General features: G+C 37.3%; 1 protein-coding gene across 10 annotated transcripts in view; it reads right to left on the minus strand.

Annotated features, from left to right (window-relative positions):
- TDRD5 (tudor domain containing 5) overlaps window positions 1–19,280 on the minus strand; it is a 94,887-nt gene that overhangs the window by 44,632 nt on the left and 30,975 nt on the right. For all 10 annotated transcript variants that reach the window (XM_021930079.2, XM_021930057.2, XM_031658116.1 and 7 more), the window contains 5 exons: window positions 10,299–10,452; window positions 6,751–6,923; window positions 5,501–5,721; window positions 770–982; window positions 362–428 (listed from right to left, as the gene is read on the minus strand). In XM_021930079.2, the coding sequence (XP_021785771.2) occupies window positions 362–428; window positions 770–982; window positions 5,501–5,721; window positions 6,751–6,923; window positions 10,299–10,452 (828 nt within the window). The remainder of the gene's footprint in view (window positions 1–361; window positions 429–769; window positions 983–5,500; window positions 5,722–6,750; window positions 6,924–10,298; window positions 10,453–19,280) is intronic.

Below are 19,280 nucleotides of genomic sequence, written 5' to 3' on the forward strand. Positions count from 1 at the left end.
TTCTCCCATTTGAGATGTTTCATGCTACTCTCTCTTTGCTTGGAATGCCTTTCTTTTTTCATCTAGTTATCTTCCTAATCTTCCTTCAAAGTGCCACTCAAATGCCTCCCTGATTACCTTGGACAGAAACAAGCAATCTTCCTTTTGCACCTCTATCATACATTCTTGAAACCTCTCCTATAGCAAATTTTATATGGCATAACAATTTCTGTCTACATGTCTGTCTTCCATACTCTATACACTGACTTCTTTGAGGGTTGGTTCTATGTTTTATCTTTATATCCTGAGCATGTAAAACTGTTCTTGGCACATAATAGGCACTCAAGTGTTTGCTGATTAAATGGGAGAGAGGCAAACATACCTCTACTGGTCTCACCCAAGCCAAAGAACAAGGGATAGCCTGAGCTGGAAGCTTTGTGTAGCAGCACCTGCAACAGATAATCAAATATATAAGTTAAATCTTCCTGCTATTTAAATGCATCTCTTAGCATGACCCAAAAAATCACTTTCTTAATAAGAGACGAAAACGTAGTCTCATCGTACATTCAAAATTCAGTGTCATGTAAAAGACAACACAGGAGTTACAATCCCTCTGTGAAACGAAATGACCCAGTTGTCAAATATGCACTAAGAAGAAAGAAGGAGGGAAGGAAGGAAGGAAGGACTGGAGGGAGGAAGGCAAGAGAAAGGAGAGATCTCAACCCCACAGAGCTTCAACACTGCGATTCAAAATTTAATTCATCCATTGTTCTAATTCAATTCAACTCACTTGAGGAACCTCAGGGAGGACTTCTGAACAATTCCAATATTTCCAAAGTCTGGGTAGAATACTTCAACTTCCTGTTTCCCAAGGACTCGATGGATAATGACCCGATACCACCACTTATCCTCAGAAATCCTCACACAACAGAGATGTCCCGGCTGAATAAAACATTCTGGCATGACATATCGATCAGAAACCAGCTGATTAGAATAACAGCGCCTGTGGAATTCCATAATACAGAGAAATCCATAGAGGAAGAAAAAATTAAAGATAATTTGTATCAATGTATCAAGCCTGAAAGTCTTGGCAAAAAGCAAAGAAAAAAATTTTGACTTTGTCAAATTGTTAATGCTCATTAATACCAATTAATTTTTTCTTATCTGAGTCCCATCTCTTCATCAACAAACTTCTTCAAAGAGAAACTTACATACTCATTTTCTGATCTTACATTCTCTGCTGGATAGAATGTACCCCAACTTCATTCCCCAGTACTTCCTAGGATAAATTAGTTTTAAGACATCAACGACTTGATGGCTCCCAAATCCAGCAGCCTCTCTCCTCAGCCTCCAATACACATGATCTTGCTGCAGCGTTACCCTGTCCTGTTTCAAACCCCTTCCTAGCTTCTAAGACACAATTCTCTACTTCTTTGTCAATAGTTATTTTTTTATTGGCTCTGTATTGCATTAAATGTTGAGGTTCACTGGGGTCTTGTCTTTAGGAAGTATAACATAAGCTTAGGAACCAATAGCCTGGGTCCAAATCCTGACTCCCTCATTTACCAGTTGTGTGACAATCTTTCTGTGCTTCAGTTTCCTTGTTCAGGATGGGGATGATAAAAATAAAACATGTGTTAAAACATCTGAAAGTTTAGGACAGTGTACACATATAGTAAGCACTCAAATATTAGTTATTGTTCTTGCTATATACTGTCTCACCCATTTTCATGTCTTATACCATACTACTGATCAATTGTTAATTCTCTATCTCTAGAAGGCCCTGTATCCTTTCTGCACTTCAAAACTGGAATATTTCCAACTATATGGAAGACATGCTACTTGTTCCTCAATACTCATTCTCATCTTTCTCTTTTCTCTAGTAATAGATTCTCCCACCATTTAACTGGGTAAATGGTCATTCAGGTTTCCCAAGCTCTCCTGCATCTAGCTGTGGCTATGTGAATGCTAAATTTTGGCCAATGGGATATGAGCAAAAGTGTACATAGTTAAAATGAGTACATTTAATGTGTATTTTACCCACAGTTTCAAAAGTGAAAATTCTGAGTTGTGTCTTTTAATAAAACAGGTATCTCTCCCATCCCCCCACTTCTTTTTCCTCTCCCCACTAACTGGCAGGAGGACTGGGTGGTGGTAGTGGTCAGTCACACCCAAGACCACGTGAACAGGGACAACACACTATTCTGGAGCAGCAAGATGCTACACCTGCGTCCCCCTCCCACCACAGAGCTATCATATCAGAATGTATTGTGTATATTTGGACTATTATGGGAAGAAGAAATAAACTTTTATCTTCTTTAAGCTACTATGATAAAGTTATATCTAACAGTGGCTAAACCTAATCCTAACTCATACCATCTATTCAACGTTGCCAATGACTCTCATGGTCAACTTAGAGACACCACAGGTAAACTTCTACTAATAAGCTTTCAACCCAGCTCAAACCTATCCAGTCTCTAAAGCAAACAGTTTTCATCATCTCCTTCCCTTTCTTATTCTTCTCAACACTCTTCTTGTCACCTGGCAATTTTCATTTTCCTATTTATTTCTTCCTTTCTAGTCTCACTCTCATCAAGACTAATCCACCAATAGATCTTTGTCCCTTCACTCCAATGGCTTTCTTAAAACCATCAGTGCTTCCCCACTGTCTACAGAATAAGATAAAACATCTTCCCATGGTATTCAGAATCTAGCTTTTTCTTAGTCTTTCGGCATCACATCCAGTCACTGTCTCCCACTTCCCGACTCCTGCAACCTCACCTGGTGCTAACGTCACTTCCTTATTGCTGTTTCCAAGGCACGCCACTTACTCCTTTGTTAATGTTGGCCTTGGTTCCAACGACTGGACCTGATTATACCTACTCATAACCTCCTTGACTGGCAAATTCTTGTTTTTGAGGCCTAGCTCAATTATCTCTTTTGTGAAGCTTTCCCCAACCTTGCCCAGGCAGAATGACTTCCTTTTACAATATCCCATGTATCTCCCATCTTCCTAAGCTAACCATGGTATTCACAAAGGCAAAGGACCATGTCTTACTTATCCTTGTAGTGCAAGTGCCTCAACATTCTGACACCAAGCACACACAGTAGTTACAGTATTTTTTTTTCCAGACAGGGTCTCACTCTGTTGCCCAGGCTGGAATGCAGTAGCACAATCATGACTCACTGCAGCCTTGACTCCTGGGGAGCTGGGACTACAGGCATGCACCATCATGCCCAGCTAATTTTTAAATTTCTTTTGTAGATACAGGGTCTCACTATGTTGCCCAAATGAATCTTGAACTTCTGGGCTCAAGCAGTCCTCCCACCTTGGCTTCCCAAAGTGCTAAGTTTACAGGCATGAACCACACTATACCCAGTCTATAGTATTAATAATAATAGCCGCCAACATTTGGGCTATGCTCCAATTACTTTAATTTTTAGAACTCTGTGAAGTAGGTACTATTATTATCTCATTTTGGAGATAAGACAACTAGGCCCAGAGAAGTAAAGTAACTTCAAGGTCACAGAGCCAGCAAGTGTGCTTTTAAAACATGTACAAATGTCCCATAGGCATACTGGAATGGAATATATATTTTTACTAAGTGATTATGCGACTTACATTACACCAGGTGTCCTGGAGTAGAAGAATACATACTGTTGTCAAGTTTAAAACATGGAATATTTTTTGAGATACAAAATAAAATGAAATAAATTATTCTTCTATAAAAACAATATATAAATCAGACATTGTTGTTCATGAATAAATCTAAAGTGGTTGAAAATGTCCACATTTTACATGGTGTTTGCTATCAAAGGACAGTTTTTAGTAGAGAAAAGAGATAATGTAAGTTAGTAGTTCTCATAGTCCACAAACATGATTTTGACCTGGAAGATGAACTAGCCATTTCTTTCATATCATTTTTGCTTTAAAGAACCACCAGAAAGCAGACTTGAGTTTTTGACACACATTTTTCAACAATGAAGCAAGCTTGTCACTTCAAGGAAAACAACTCACAGTACACGTTGTCAATGATAAAAATCAAACTTTTGAGTAAAAAGATTTTGGAAATGTTGCATCCACCACTGTGAGCTTGACAGCTTCCCAATACTAAATACTTTTCTTATGAGATCAGTGATGATATTAATGTGATATTTTTATACTGCATAATGAAATGTGTGAACATTTGGAAGATCCGCATAATTCAGCAAACTAGTTATTTCCAAATGACCAATACATGGTATTATAAAGTTGTATGACCCATTCAGGGATAGTCTGAATCCATGCTTAGAAGCAGCTTTGTCCTTGCTTTAATATTCTGCTGTTGCCATCTTGAAATTAGTAACTTTTAAACAGGGAGCCCTGCATTTTAATTTTGCACCAGGGCCAGCAATTACACAGCCAGTCTTAGATTCATTCAAATTGTAAAGGCAGACCAATGGGGTTTAACATAATAGAGTACAAAAAGTTCAAATTCCAAACAACATTTGAGAAACTACCATTTCTCAAGTTTTAGCATACTATCAAAAAAGCATATTCACAATTTTCTGAAAAAGCTGTTAAAATACTTTTTCCCAGACTACACATTGGTGTGAGGCCAGATGTCTTCAGATACTTCAACCAAAACAACATATCTCAACAGATTAAATGCAGAAGCAAATATGAAAAGTCAACTTTCTTCTATTAAGCCAGACATTAAAGAGATCTGTGAAAGTATAAAACAATGCCACCCTTCTAAATTTTTAAATAAAGTTATTTTCATAAAAATGTTATTTATATTAACACAAGAATTATTTTAATATTAAAATTTTACAGTTTTAATTTCTATACAATAAATACTGATAAACAAAAGCTCTCTTGGAGTCCTGAAACCAAAAAGTTTGAGAACTGCTGATTTAAGAGATATGTGATCTAGAACTAGTAAATACCATTCGACCCAGCCATCCCACTACTGGGGATATACCCAAAGGATTATAAGTCATGCTGCTATTAAGACACATGCACATGTATGTTTATTGTGACACTATTCACAACAGCAAAGACTTGGAATCAACCCAAATGTCCATCAGTGACAGACTGGATTAAGAAAATGTGGCACATACACACCATGGAATACTATGCAGCCATAAAAAAGGATGAGTTTGTGTCCCTTGTAGGGACATGGATGCAGCTGGAAACCATCATTCTCAGCAAACTATTGCAAGAACAGAAAACCAAATGCCACATGTTCTCACTCATAGGTGGGAACTGAACAATGAGATCACTTGGACACAGGAAGGGGAACATCACACACCGGGTCCTATTGTGGGGAGAGGGGAGGGATAACATTAGGAGATATACCTAATGTAAATGACAAGTTAATGGGTGCAGCACACCAACATGGCTCATGTATACATATGTAACAAACCTGCATATTGTGCACATGTATCCTAGAACTTAAAGTATTAAAAAAAAAAAAGTTAAATAAAACAACAAAAAAAGAGATACGTGAAAAACACATTGAAAACGACAGACTCCTACCGCATTTCAATCATCATGTCTTCGAGTAACTCTGACGAATCCCTGCTATAGATCCGGATGTAGAATTGACTGGGAGAGATGATATACTCCACAAAGACCCCTACAAGGGAACTGGTGTCTAATGGTGGGAGTCTGCATAATTTCTTGTCCGGCACAGCATCTGGCGGGATGTCATGATTTGCCATTGCCAGGTTGAGCTGTGATTTGTTTGTTTCTACTTGCTATAAGTTAGGGAAGAAAAAAAAACATTAAAAATCTCTTGGTGACATTTCCAACCCCATGGCATGTTTCTCAAAGTATATTTCATGAACCACCTTTATCAGAATCACTTGGGAAATTATACAAATACAGATTCTTGAACTCTAGCCCAGACTTACTGATTCAGAAGGCCTGGGAATGGGGCCCACAATTATGCATTTAAAAAAATTCTCTGGGTGATTCTTACCTATGTTAAAATATGAAAACTACAGCCTTATGACATTAGGTATAGAGTTTAAAGTGTTACACAATTGCCCTATACAAAATTGAAAATACGATACTTCAAACATTCAGGCTGAACCAAGTGAAGTCCTACTCAAACATATCGGCAGTCAAAGGTAACTTTAATAGGTTAAATTGCAGACTAGTCTTCCAATCAAAAGCAGGATTTGTCAAATGCTCTCATTCTGAAACATACTGTTTTCCTCTAGGCCTTCTATTTTCCTCCAGAAAATATAGCAAGCTCTCCAAACAAAACTTTTTCCTTCCATGAAAGAAACCAGGTAGAGAGGGTAGAAGGGGAAAAGAGCAAGCAATGATCCTTAATAACAACAAAATAAGTAACGGGAGATGAAAACACAAAAATGGTGAATTGTGTGTGGAAGCAATAAAAGAAAAAAAAAAAGCACCCTATAATTGAGGATGGGTGTAGAGGCAATTTGCAGCAGTGTTGAGGCACACAGCCAAAACGGAGCCTCTCAATTTTTCCCTCTAAAGCCCCTGTGGGTTTTCAAGACATCATGAGAGAGCTGTCAACTCTCAACACCATCTGAAAACTTTAAAATGAGCCTTGAGGAAAAGCAAGCTATATAAAACACTGAAAACTAGAAAGAATGCTATATGATATAACTTCAGTACAAAGATGATTTCGTCTAATAAATGATATATCCAGAAATAAGACTTTTCTAAAAAGAATTTTGGTTTAAAGAAACATACATTTACTTTCCATAGTGCTGAATATCCAGTGCACAAAGTCTTTAAACCTCACTCACCAGCTGTAAAGGCTTTACTACCACATTAGGCTTCTTGCAAATCTTCTGTTGTGGCTCTTTTTGTTTTTTTGAAGGGCAATTCCATACAGTCTCTTTGACAGCAACAGTAGACAATGAATTTCTAGGTGGACTGGAGACACAAGCTTTGGCTTCTATTTTCTTATCTGATTGAACTGAACACAAATTTCTGACTGATGAAACAACTCCATCTCAAATGGCCAATACAGCAGCCTATGCATATTTGTTAAATAGCTGTACAACCATTACTAAGCACTTTCAACACACCAGATGCTGGAAAGACAATGATAAATGAGAGATATAAACCTGTCTTTGCAGACCTTTCCGTGTGGCGAAATATAAGGGAAGTTCTAGATGGGAACAAATCTTAAATTATTTGTGCTGGGGGAGGGAGGCTTGTGATCTGATAAGGTATCTTAAACTTTAGTAAAAGACTTAATTTTTTTCAGCATCTTGATTTCAATTTACTTCTTGTTCAAATTAAACAGGGAACATTCTTCGTTGCTTAACATAGAATGTATGTACCTACTTAACATTCCATAATACAATTCCTTAATTCTTAGGAAATGTTAAAGTTAATAACGTATTGTGTTCAAATTTACATGTGTATGATAACTACAAGAGACTGGCACATTAAAACAGACTCCGGGCCGGGTGCGGTGGCTCATGTCTGTAATTCCAGGACTTTGGGAGGCCGAGGCAGGAGAATCACAAGGTCAGGAGTTCGAGACCAGCCTGGCCAATATGACGAAACCCCATCTCTACTAAAAATACAAAAATTAGTTGGGCATGGTGGCGGGCGCCTGTAGTCCTAGCTACTTGGGAGGCCGAGGCAGGAGAATCACTTGAACCTGGGAGGCGGAGGTTGCAGTGAGCTAAGATCGCACCATTGCACTCCAGCCTGGGCAACAGAGCAAGACTCCACCACAAAAAAAAAAAAAAAAACAGACTCCAGATAGACCTACAAGCATGGTGACTACTTAAAAAATGAAGTCATAAGTACACAAAGATGTAGGTACAAGAATATTTGTCACTGTATTTTTTTGTGATGGTGAAAAACGGAAACAATCCTAATGTCCATCAGTAGAAGACTGGTTAAGTACATTATAATTATATGTAATTTCAAATGATGAAATAAGCTTGTTTGTACTAATACAAAAAACATCCACAGTATATGAAGTGTAAGAAACGAGGATTCACACAATACAGATGTCCACAGTGGTTTGACTTTCTTATGGTATGAAAGTGATACACATTCATTAGAAACCATACTTCCAGTACCCATACAACACTGTTTTTCACTTTCAGTACAGTATTCAATAAATTACAGGTGATATTCAACACTTTAGTATAAAATAAGCTTTGTATTAGATGATTTTGCCCAACTGTAGGCTAACGTAAGTATTCTGAGCATGTTTAAGGTAGGCCAGGCCAAGGTCTGATGTTCAGTAGGCTAGGTGTATTAAATGCACTGTCTGCTTATGGTGGGTTTATTGGGACAGAACCCCATCAAAAGTTGAGGTAAACTTGTATTTATATACTACTGTTTTGTGTAGGAAAAATTATACATGTGATAATTAGTTATATCATACAGAAGAGGTCCAGAAATAAACACACTAAAAACTATTATTAACATAGTTACTCCCATTGTTGGAATTGTTTTAACAAGTACGCAAGCTGGTGGGATTGGAAAAAAAAAAGATTCATCTATGTTCACATATTCATTGAAAACTCTGGAGGCCGAAATGATCTGAAGGGTGTCCTCTGGGGATGAAACAGTTCTCCATCAGGCCCGCATTTCTGGATCACGAATTTGGTCTGGCGGCGATCAGCAAAAACCGTCTCCACCAGCAATCCACCTGCTCGGCGTAATTTGTCTGGAAGCATCAGCCCTGAATCCGGCACTGAGGCCTGAGGCGGTTGAACTGGCTTTGTTAGAGATTCCGGACCCAAAGAAATCCCAGCGGGAAACCCTGCCTCATTAAATAAAAAACGGCGCAGGTGGCGTAATCTCGTTTACCCGAAACACCCCAAACCTGATTAGAAATGATCGCTACGCACCTGGAAATTCAGATATGTTAATTCCCGCCCTCAAAAAAAAAAATACAAGTACCATACTGTAATCTAGTTTTGTGGAGGTGTTGCCATTTGAGAACTGGTAAAGGTAAGAAGGGATCATACTGTATTATTTCTTACAACTCCATGTGAATCTAAAATTATCTCAATAAAAACTTCAAAAGAAAAAGAAGGTTCCCCCATCCAAAAAAACAAAACACAAATCAAGTGCCCTAAATGCAATGTGGTATTATCCTGGAGTGGATACAGAAACAGAAAAAGAACATTCTTGGAAAAACTGGTAAAATCAGAATAAAGTCTGGAGTTTCGTTACTAGCAATGTATAACGTTAATTTCTTAGTTTTGATAAATGTATCATGGTAAATAAGACATTAATATTAGAAGAAACTGGGTGACAGGTATATGGGAACTCTGTACTACCTTTATAATTTTTCTGTAACACTAAAATTATCCTAAAATTGAAAGTTTATTTTAAAAAATACAAGTGTTGGGTCCCAACGCACACCCATTTATTCTGCATCTCCATATATTTCTAAAAAGCTTTTGATGCATGGCCTGAGTTAAGAACCACTGCACTAGGCCGGGCGCGGTGGCTCAAGCCTGTAATCCCAGCACTTTGGGAGGCCGAGACGGGCGGATCACGAGGTCAGAAGATCGAGACCATCCTGGCTAAAACGGTGAAACCCCGTCTCTACTAAAAAATACAAAAAACTAGCCGGGCGAGGTGGCGGGCGCCTGTAGTCCCAGCTACTCGGGAGGCTGAGGCAGGAGAATGGCGTAAACCCAGGAGGCGGAGCTTGCAGTGAGCTGAGATCCGGCCACTGCACTCCAGCCTGGGCAACAGAGCGAGGCTCCGCCTCCAAAAAAAAAAAAAAAAAAAAAAAGAACCACTGCACTATCAGATCACCATTTTAGAAACTTTATTTCCTTCAGAATTATCAAAAAATCTACACAATGAAGAAAGCAAAAAAAAAATTTTTTTTTTGAGACAGAGTCTCGCTCTGTCTCCCAGGCTGGAGTGCAGTGGCATGATCTCGGCTCACTGCAAGCTCCGCCTTCTGGGTTCACGCCGTTCTCCTGCTTCTGCCTCCTGAGTATCTGGGACCACAGGCACCCGCCAACACACCCGGCTGGTTTTTTTGTATTTTTAGTAGAGACGGGGTTTCACCGTGTTAACCAGGATGGTCTCGATCTCCTGACCTTGTGATCCGCCCGCCTTGGCCTCCCAAAGTGCTGGGATTACAGATGTGAGCCACTGCACCCGGCCAAAGAAAGCAAAATTTTAAAATTCAGATAATTTTTATTAATAATACAGATTAACCTTATTACAACAAATGCCACCAGAAAGGCGGTCATTATATAAAACATTTCATGGCTAGGCATTATTTCGTGTTTTCTTTGTCCTCATGAGGACAATAAAAATGAGGTTTGCATCATACTGTAGTTCTACTCACCAGGTGGTAGAGGCTTCTTATCCACATCAAATACTAGTAAGTCTTGCTGTCCTTCCCTGAACTCAACATGGAGAATGTCACTAAGAGCTCCAACAAGTTCTGTCACATTTAAGAAGCCTAATTTTTTTGGTGATAGTTGCTCTTTAAAAATCACCTGTCACAAGAAAATAGAAATTACATGAAACAGCATCAGATAACAGATATATAACATATACAGTTGTCCTTGGACAACCAAACTAAATCTGAAATGGTCAATGAACTCAAGTATTAAAGAGTAAAGGCTCACTTCCATACCAGTACAAAACAAACCAAGTGACCAATAATCCCTTACCATAAAACTTCTAGGTCAATGTCAAGTTCCTTTTAGAGCATGTGGTAAACTAAAGTAAAAGTTAGGGTGGGCGCTTTTCACTTCTCATTTTTAACGTCTGAATATAAAGCAAGTCTTCTTTAAAAAAAAAACAAGAAGGGAATGCACAAATTACAACAGTTGTAATAAAACCATTGGCATTTCTCTATTTTCCAATAAAGATAATATTCAATATCACTTTCAACATGTAGAGAAATTATTGTTTAAAAATATTTCCTTAAATTTTATTATTTCGCCTTAGAAGCTGGAATAAAGGCCAGGCACGGTGGCTCATGCCTGTAATCCCAGCACTTTGGGAGGCCGAGGCGGGTGGATCACAAGGTCAGGAGACCAAGACCATCCTGTCTGACACGGTGAAACCCCATCTCTACTAAAAATACAAAAAATTAGCCGGGCACGCTGGCGGGCACCTGTAGTCCCAGCTACTTGTGAGGCTGAGGCTGGAGAATGGCGTGAACCCTAGAGGTGGAACTTGCAGTGAGCCAAGGTTGCGCCACTGCACTCCGTGGGTGACAGAGTGAGACTCCATCTCAAAAAAAAAAAAAAAAAAAAAGAAGTTGGAATAAATGAGCAGATATCTATCGGTGTATTTCCCATAGCATACAGTTTGATTTTCTTGCCTTAGAAGAGAAGTCATACCAAATGAAGACAGGAGACAATATATATGGGATAGACACACAGAATACATTCCTTAAACAGAAAACATTTTATATATCTTAAAAGGACCGTCTATCATCAGTTACTTATTCCATAGTCAAAAGCATCACCAACATTGTTTTAGTTTCACTCATCTATAATAACTCTATCCTACATAAATTCTTAAAACATTAAACAAAATCTACTCCAAAGGGTTAAAAGTGAAATGTTCTCCCAAAGCTGCCTTCAGTCTTCATATTTTGCAGCTATTGTAGGTATTATTCTAAGAAAGACAATAAATATGTTGCATTTATTGTATGTATTATCCTAAGGTGACAAATTTGCTTATTTCTGAGCCTAAAAAACAAAACAAAACCTGCTACATCTAAAGAGACTTTTTTGTTGTTGAATGACTTCTATCTTCATTCTTTAGATGCATTTCATACTGAAAAACTTATCGTGCAAATTATCATTTTAATACAAATTTTAATGCTCTCAGTGGAAGACCTTCTGATATGTATCCTCATCTTGGCTCTTCAAGTAGTCTCCCATTTGAATTTTAATATATTATTCTCCATCCTTTTGGTTTTTAAAGTGAATAAGCTTCGGTTTCCTCAATTTATGTTGTGAATTTATTTTTGAGTTTTATATTGGGTTGTTATCTGCTAAATCGGTCATCAAAATGTTAAGTTGCCATCTTCCAGCTTTCTCCTCTGCACCAAGAGAAACAAGCAGATGAGAACACAGTGCTCATCTGGATTTCTCAATCATTTTGACTTGACAGCTCTTATTCAGAAATCACATTCTCCTTTAGAATTTATCTGTATTTTGGTAAACTGTAATGATGCTGAGTGACTGATTATTAAAAAGCAGGATGTGAGTTTAATCAGGAACTATTTTAAAAATAAACACTTCAGTTAAATTGGCAAAAAACAAAACAACAACAAAAAATTCCTCAGTCACCTAGCAATCACTTCCCTGGAAGTAATCAGTATTGCCAGTTCCTTGTTAAAACGTTCCAGAAATTATCAAAACTCAAACATGATTCAACATAATAGATTACATATACTAGGTACATCTTGCTTTTTTTCAATTACTATATCAGTACATGAAACACAGTTGAGTTTTGCTATCTGATCCTGAGACTCAGTTTCTTTTAAAAGGTTAGTCAATTTATTATGTCAGATATATTTTATCCTAATTCCTTTGTTATGCTTTCTGCTTTACTGGCTCCCAACTATGAGCAATGAAGAAATTGATGGGCTGGGAACAGAGGCTCATGTCTGTTATCCTAGCACTTTGGGAGGCTGAGGTAGGAGGGACTGCTTGAGACCAGGAGTTAGAGACCAGCCTGGGAAACATAATGAGACTCTGCCTCTACAACTTAAAAAAAAAAAACAAAACTTAGCTGGGCATGGTGGCACGTGCCTGTAATCCCAGCTACCCGGGAGGCTGAAGCTGCAGTGAGCTATGATTGTGCCACTGCACTACAGCTTGGGTAACAGCAAGATCCTGTCTTTAAAAAAAAAAAAAAAAGAAAAGAAAGAAATTGATATATTTCTACTCCCACCCTCCATACTTTCCTTCCATCTTCAACTAAATTTTAATTATCCTTTTCTTAGAGTTTAGATTTATGCCTTCAAATATGTGTATATATCCTGTTTACATGATTTTGTTTCCTCAAGGTCTGACAATCTTATAGTACAAACACTTTATTTCCTGCAAATTAGCATAATGGATATCCCCACAGGCTTGATTAGATTTATGTTTGATCTCTTTGACAATACTGTAAGTGATGCTATGTTCTAAAGAGGGGCACATAATATCTGGTCATCTCTTTTTTTTGTGTTGTTAAGAGCCATTATTAGTCAATTTCTAGATGCATTACTTTGAGAGTTTTAATAGCAGCATTCTGTCAATTCCTTTTCATTATTTAGTTGGAACACTCTATAGATGTATGCTTCCCCTCCTGTTCTTTGCTTATGCAGCTGTATAAATTCATTTAGGAATGCCAAGATAAGCGATTGGCTCTCTTTATTTACCTTTTTTTTTTTTTTTTTTTTGAGACGGAGTCTCGCTCTGTCACCCAGGCTGGAGTGCAGTGGCCAGATCTCAGCTCACTGCAAGCTCCGCCTCCCGGGTTTACGCCATTCTCCTGCCTCAGCCTCCCGAGCAGCTGGGACTACAGGTGCCCGCCACCTCACCCGGCTAGTTTTTTGTATTTTTTAGTAGAGACGGGTTTCACCGTGTTAGCCAGGATGGTCTCGATCTCCTGACCTCGTGATCCGCCCGTCTTGGCCTCCCAAAGTGCTGGGATTACAGGCTTGAGCCACCGCGCCCGGCTACCATTTTTAAAGAAAGTGAATTAGTTCCATCATCCTCTATGTTGAGTCATCAGTTTTTTTTAGTATCATATAAACTCACAGAATTAAATATATTTGATGAGCTTCAAAATATTGCAATTATTATCCTTATTGTAGCCTGAAATAATTCTTCAAGTGAATTCCTAAGCCATTTAATGTGAACCTAGTTTTATTTTATTTTTTTAATTTTTTTTATTTTTATTGTTATTATTATACTTTAAGTTCTAGGGTACATGCGCACAACGTGCAGGTTTGTTACATATGTATACTTGTGCCATGTTGGTGTGCTGCACCCATCAACTCGTCAGCACCCATCAACTCGTCATTTACATCAGGTATAACTCCCAGTGCAATACCTCCCCCCTCCCCCCTCCCCGTGATAGGCCCCGGTGTGTGATGTTCCCCTTCCCGAGTCCAAGTGATCTCATTGGTGAACCTAGTTTTAAATAGCTTCCTTGCTGGTCTGGTATGACAAGACGTTCCAAACTCAATTTATGTAACTAGGATATCCTTGTATATACAATTTGAATTATCTCCTAATTATTCATTTGCTTTATATCAAATTATACAACAATGGTCTCAGAATACTACCACCAATATAATCAAAACAAAATAATCTTGCATATGCTCACCCTTTCTTCTTCCACTATTTTGTGTAACTGTACTTTGTCTACATTAGCAGAGTACATTGCCACTAAATACTGCATTCTCTCCCCCCAACCCTCATTTGATCTTAGTTATATAAATGGCATTCACTTTCAGTCCTTTTATCAATGTCTCTCTAGTGTGATTTTGGTTTTCTGATGTTCATTCTCCAGTAGATTCCTCAGGAAGGGCTCATGGGAACAAGAGTTCTTGAATTCTTGCATGGTGATAATAGCTAGTCTGGCTCTCTGGAACTGAAAGTCAGTTTTGCTAGCTAGAGAATCTTTGGCTCATGCTTTGGGTATATAAAATAAGTTACTCCCTTTTCATCTAGCTTACAACATTGCTGTGAGACTGTCTAATAATTTAACTTTTGTTTCCTTTATAAGTCACTTGCTGTTTTTGTTTAAATGCCCAGGACAAATTTTTTTCTTTTAAGTCCAGAAATTTGATATTTGGTCATTCTGAGTTGATATTGTCAGATACGCATTGTGCTCTTCCAACTAGTCTCAAATCTTCCATTCCAGTAAGGTTTACTTGAATTCTAGTTTTTAGGATTCATTCTGTTTCCTTCTTTGGCTTTATTACTCATGTTGGCTCTTCTTTGCCTGCTTAATACCTGTCATTTTCTCTTGAATCATCTTTATCTTTCCTTTTTTTCCCTAAGATTTTCTTACGTAAAATTTCAAACAGAAAAAGTTGAAAGAACTGGATACTGAACTCTACCACTATAGAGCTGCTATGTCATCTGTGTATCCATCCATCTACCAACCCATCTTATCTTTTATATACATTTCAAAGTGACCTGTAGACATCAGTAGCCTTTACCCTAAAATAGGCCAGCATTACAGCATTAACTAGAAATCAGTATCTGTTCACTTTTAGGTAAAATTTACACACAGTGAAATGCACACAACTTAGGTTTCCCAGTCAATTAGCCCCGATAAATGCAGAATTGCGTAACCCAAACCCCTATTCAAGATACAGAACACTTCCATCACCTCAGAAAGTTCTCCCTTTCCCAGTCACCCCTAGAGACAATTTTTTCCACCACAGATTATCTTTGGCTATTGTATTATTTCATATAAAAGACATTCTACAGTATGCTGCTGTGTGAGACTTACTTCAGCAACTATTTTTCAGATTCATCCACACTGGTTCATGTATCAGCTGTTTACTTCTTTTTAATGTGGAATAGTATTTTGTTGTACAAACATACCACAATCTCTTCATTCATTCCCTTATTGATGAATAGTAGGGTTATTTCCAGTTTTGGGCAGCTATAATGTATAAAGCTGTTATGAATACTCTTTATCGTGTAAGTCTTTGAGGACACAGACTTTGAATAAATATCTGGGCGTGTAATTCTGGGTCAAAGGACAAATACATACTTATAGGAAATTTTAAGAACGTTTTCTACAGTAGTTGTACCATTTTATACTTGCAGCAAAAATGTGAGTTTATCATATGTTTATCAGTCACTCATATCTGCATTTGTGAAGTCTCTGTTCAAACCTTTGGGCCATTTACAAAAAGAACTGTTTGGCTTTCTATTATGGAGCTATAGACTGGTCTTTATGTATTCTGAATATAAGTCCTTTGTTAGATGTATGATTGTAAATATTTCTTCCCAGTCTGTGGTCTGCCTATTCAATTTTAAATGGGGTCTCCTAAATAGAAGCTAATTTTGATGAAGTCTCATTATCAGTTTTCTTTTAACTAAATACTGCTTCTGTATCCTAAGAAACCTTTGCCTGTCCAGGTCATTAATATATTTTAATTCTTCTAGAAGTTTTAGAGCTTTAATTTTTTCATTTAGGTCTATGATACATCTTGAAATAATTTTTGTACATGGTGTCAGGTTGAGGTTGGGTTTCTTTTCTTTTCTTTTTTTTTGTATTCAGTTGTATCTTGCATTCAGTTGTTCCAGTATCATTTGTTGAAAATATTTTTGCAAGCTCCTGGTTTTAAGTAATCTTTCTGTATCAGCCTGCCAAAGTGCTGAGGTTACAGACAAGAACCACCATGCCCAGAGCTGAAAATACTTTCTTATCCCTTTTGAATTCCTTTGGCACCTCTCTCAAAAATCACTTCAGTGTATATGGGTGGATCTCCTAAGCATGTACTGTATGGCCAGATAAATTCATGGATTTGTTAGTATCTACAAATAGCCTGCAGGAATTTTGATGGGGACTATATTGAATCCATACATTAATGTTATCATGTTCATATGTTATCAATAATGAGTCTTCTCACCCATGAGTATGTAATACCTCTCCATTTATTACTCTTCAACTTCTCAACAATGTTTATTAGTTTTTGGTGTACATGATTTATGTTTCTTTTGTTAAACTTATTTCCAAGTAATCTCACGATATAATAAACAGAATTTTTAAAATTTCATTTTCTGATAGTTTGCTACTTACATATGAAGATACAATTGATTTCTGTATACTAACCTTGTATATTTGACCTAATAAACTAGTTCTAGTAGCTTTTTTCATGGATTCCTTAGTATATTCTACATGAACAATCATGTTTTCTACAAATAAAGTTTAACTTTTTCTCTTTTGGGTTTTCATGCCTTTTATTTCCTTTTCTTATTACACTGGTTAGAACTTGCAATACAATGTTGAACAGAAGCCATATGACTGGATATACTTGCCTGTTCCAGATTTTAAGGGCAAATTGTTCAGTGTTTCACCATTGAGTATGACAAGTATATTAATAGGTTTTCACCAATGCACTTTATCAGAAGGAGGAATTTCTTCTCTATTCCTAGTTTTCTGAGAGCTTCAATTGTGGATGGGTATTAAATTTTGATAATTCTTTTTCTGCAGCTACCAAAATAATCACATGGCTTTTCTTCCTTATTATTCTATTAAAATGGTGAATTACCTTAATTCCTTTTGAAATGTTACTTTAACTTTGCATTCTGAGGATAAACCCCTCTTGTTCAGGGATTGCTGAATTCAATTTACTACTATTTTGTAATAGACTTTTTGTGTCCACGTTATGAGAAACATGTCCTAATTGGTTTCTTGTAATGTCTATGTCAAGCTTTAGTAGCAGGACAATGTATTCATAGAATGAGTTGGGGAGGCCAGGCATGGTGGCTCATGCCTGTAATCTCAGCACTTTGGGAGGCTGAGGTAGGAGGATTGCTTTAGGCCAGGAGTTAAACACCTGTCTGGGTAACACAGTGAGACCCTGTCTCTAAAACAGTTTGTTTTAATTGGCTGGGCATGGCGCCACATGTCTGTAGTCTCAGCTACTCAGGAGGCTGAGGCAGGAGGACTACTTGAGAGCAGAAGTTCAAGGCTGCAGTAACCCAAGATCATGCCACTGTACTCCAGCCTGGGTGACAGTGACTCTTTAAAGGAAAAAAAAAAAAAGAATGAGTTGGGGAATATTATCTGCTATTTTAAGAAACAATCTGTATATGACTAATATAATTTCTTCCTTAAATGTTTTACAGAATTCACCAGCAAAACCAACATACATCCTTTTCAGTCTTATTGTACCACTTCAAATAAAATATAAGAATCTTGCAACCCTATAGTTCCAGGTACTGCCCCTCCACTCATTATGCAGTAGTTTTCATATGCATTACATGTTCATGTTATAAACCCAATTATTTAATGCTGTAATTTTTGCTTTAAACAGTCATATATTTTAACTGATCAAAAAAGGCAGTCTTTCATATATGCCCAGATATTTACTACATCCTTTATTCAATCCTTCCTGAAGATTAAGGTTCCAATCTGGCATTATTTCCTTCAGCCTGAAGAATGTTACTTAGCATTCTTATAGTATCAGTCTGCTTGCAATTCTGATTACCTGAAAATGTCTATCTTATCATCTTCATTCTTGATATTATCACTGGATATAAAATATTGGGTTAACAGTACTTTTCTTTTGTGTACATTAAAGATGTCATTCCATTGTCTTCTAGCATTGCTTCAAGAGGTCAGCCATCATTTGTATCACTGTTCTCCTGTATGAAGTGTGTTATTTTTAGTCTGGCTGCTTTCAGAATTTTCTACTTATATTTGGTTTTCTGCATTTTTACTATGATGTGCCTATGTAAGGTTTTCTCTGTATTACTTGTTTGGGGTTTTCTGGGCTTCTTAGATTTATAAACTTCTTTCACAAGATTTGGGAAACTTGGGTCATTATTTTTTCAAATATATTTCTGCTGTGCTTTCTTGGGCTCCAATTATATTAATAGATACATTAGACCATTTGGTATTATTCCACAGGTCTCAGGTCACTCAAGTTCTGTTTTGTTTCCCTGTTCTTCAAATTGGATAATTTCTATTGATCTGTCTTGAAGTTTACTAATGCTTTCTTCTGCCATTTTCAATGTATTAGTGAATTTTTTTACTTCAGATATTTTAAGTTGTGAAAATCACTTGGTTTTTATAGTTTCTTTTTCTGCACTGAAATATCTTATCTGCTCATTCACTCTGAATACATATTCCTTTATATCCTTTAATATAGTTAAAAGAGTTACTTTAAAACCTTTTTTGCTGACTTCAATAACTGCACCATCTCAGGGTTTCCATTGATTACCTTCTCTTTGTCAAAGGGTCACATTTTCTTGTTTCTTACTATATCTAGTAATTTTGGTTTGTGTTCCAGGCATCATGATAGATGTATTGTAGAGAATCTGGAATCTTTTATGCTCCTTTGGACAGTATTGTTTAAGTTTGGCTGAACTTCAACCCAAAATCTGCCACCCTGTGTTGGGCAACAGCTGAAATATCTTCAGTTCTTCCAGCCTTAAAAGAACAGAGGCTGCTCTATGTCTGCCCCAAGCATGTGCAGTTAAAGTTCAGGCAGAGAGCTGAGCAGAGCTTATGTGCCAGACACTGTTCTAAGTGCCTCATTTTTAAGTCATTTAAACTTCACAAAACTCTATAAAGTAGGTATTATCTTGACCTAACATATTGTCTATAAGATAGC

The sequence above is a fragment of the Papio anubis genome, chromosome 1 (assembly GCF_008728515.1).
Source record: "Papio anubis isolate 15944 chromosome 1, Panubis1.0, whole genome shotgun sequence".
Classification (NCBI taxonomy): Eukaryota; Metazoa; Chordata; class Mammalia; order Primates; family Cercopithecidae; genus Papio; species Papio anubis.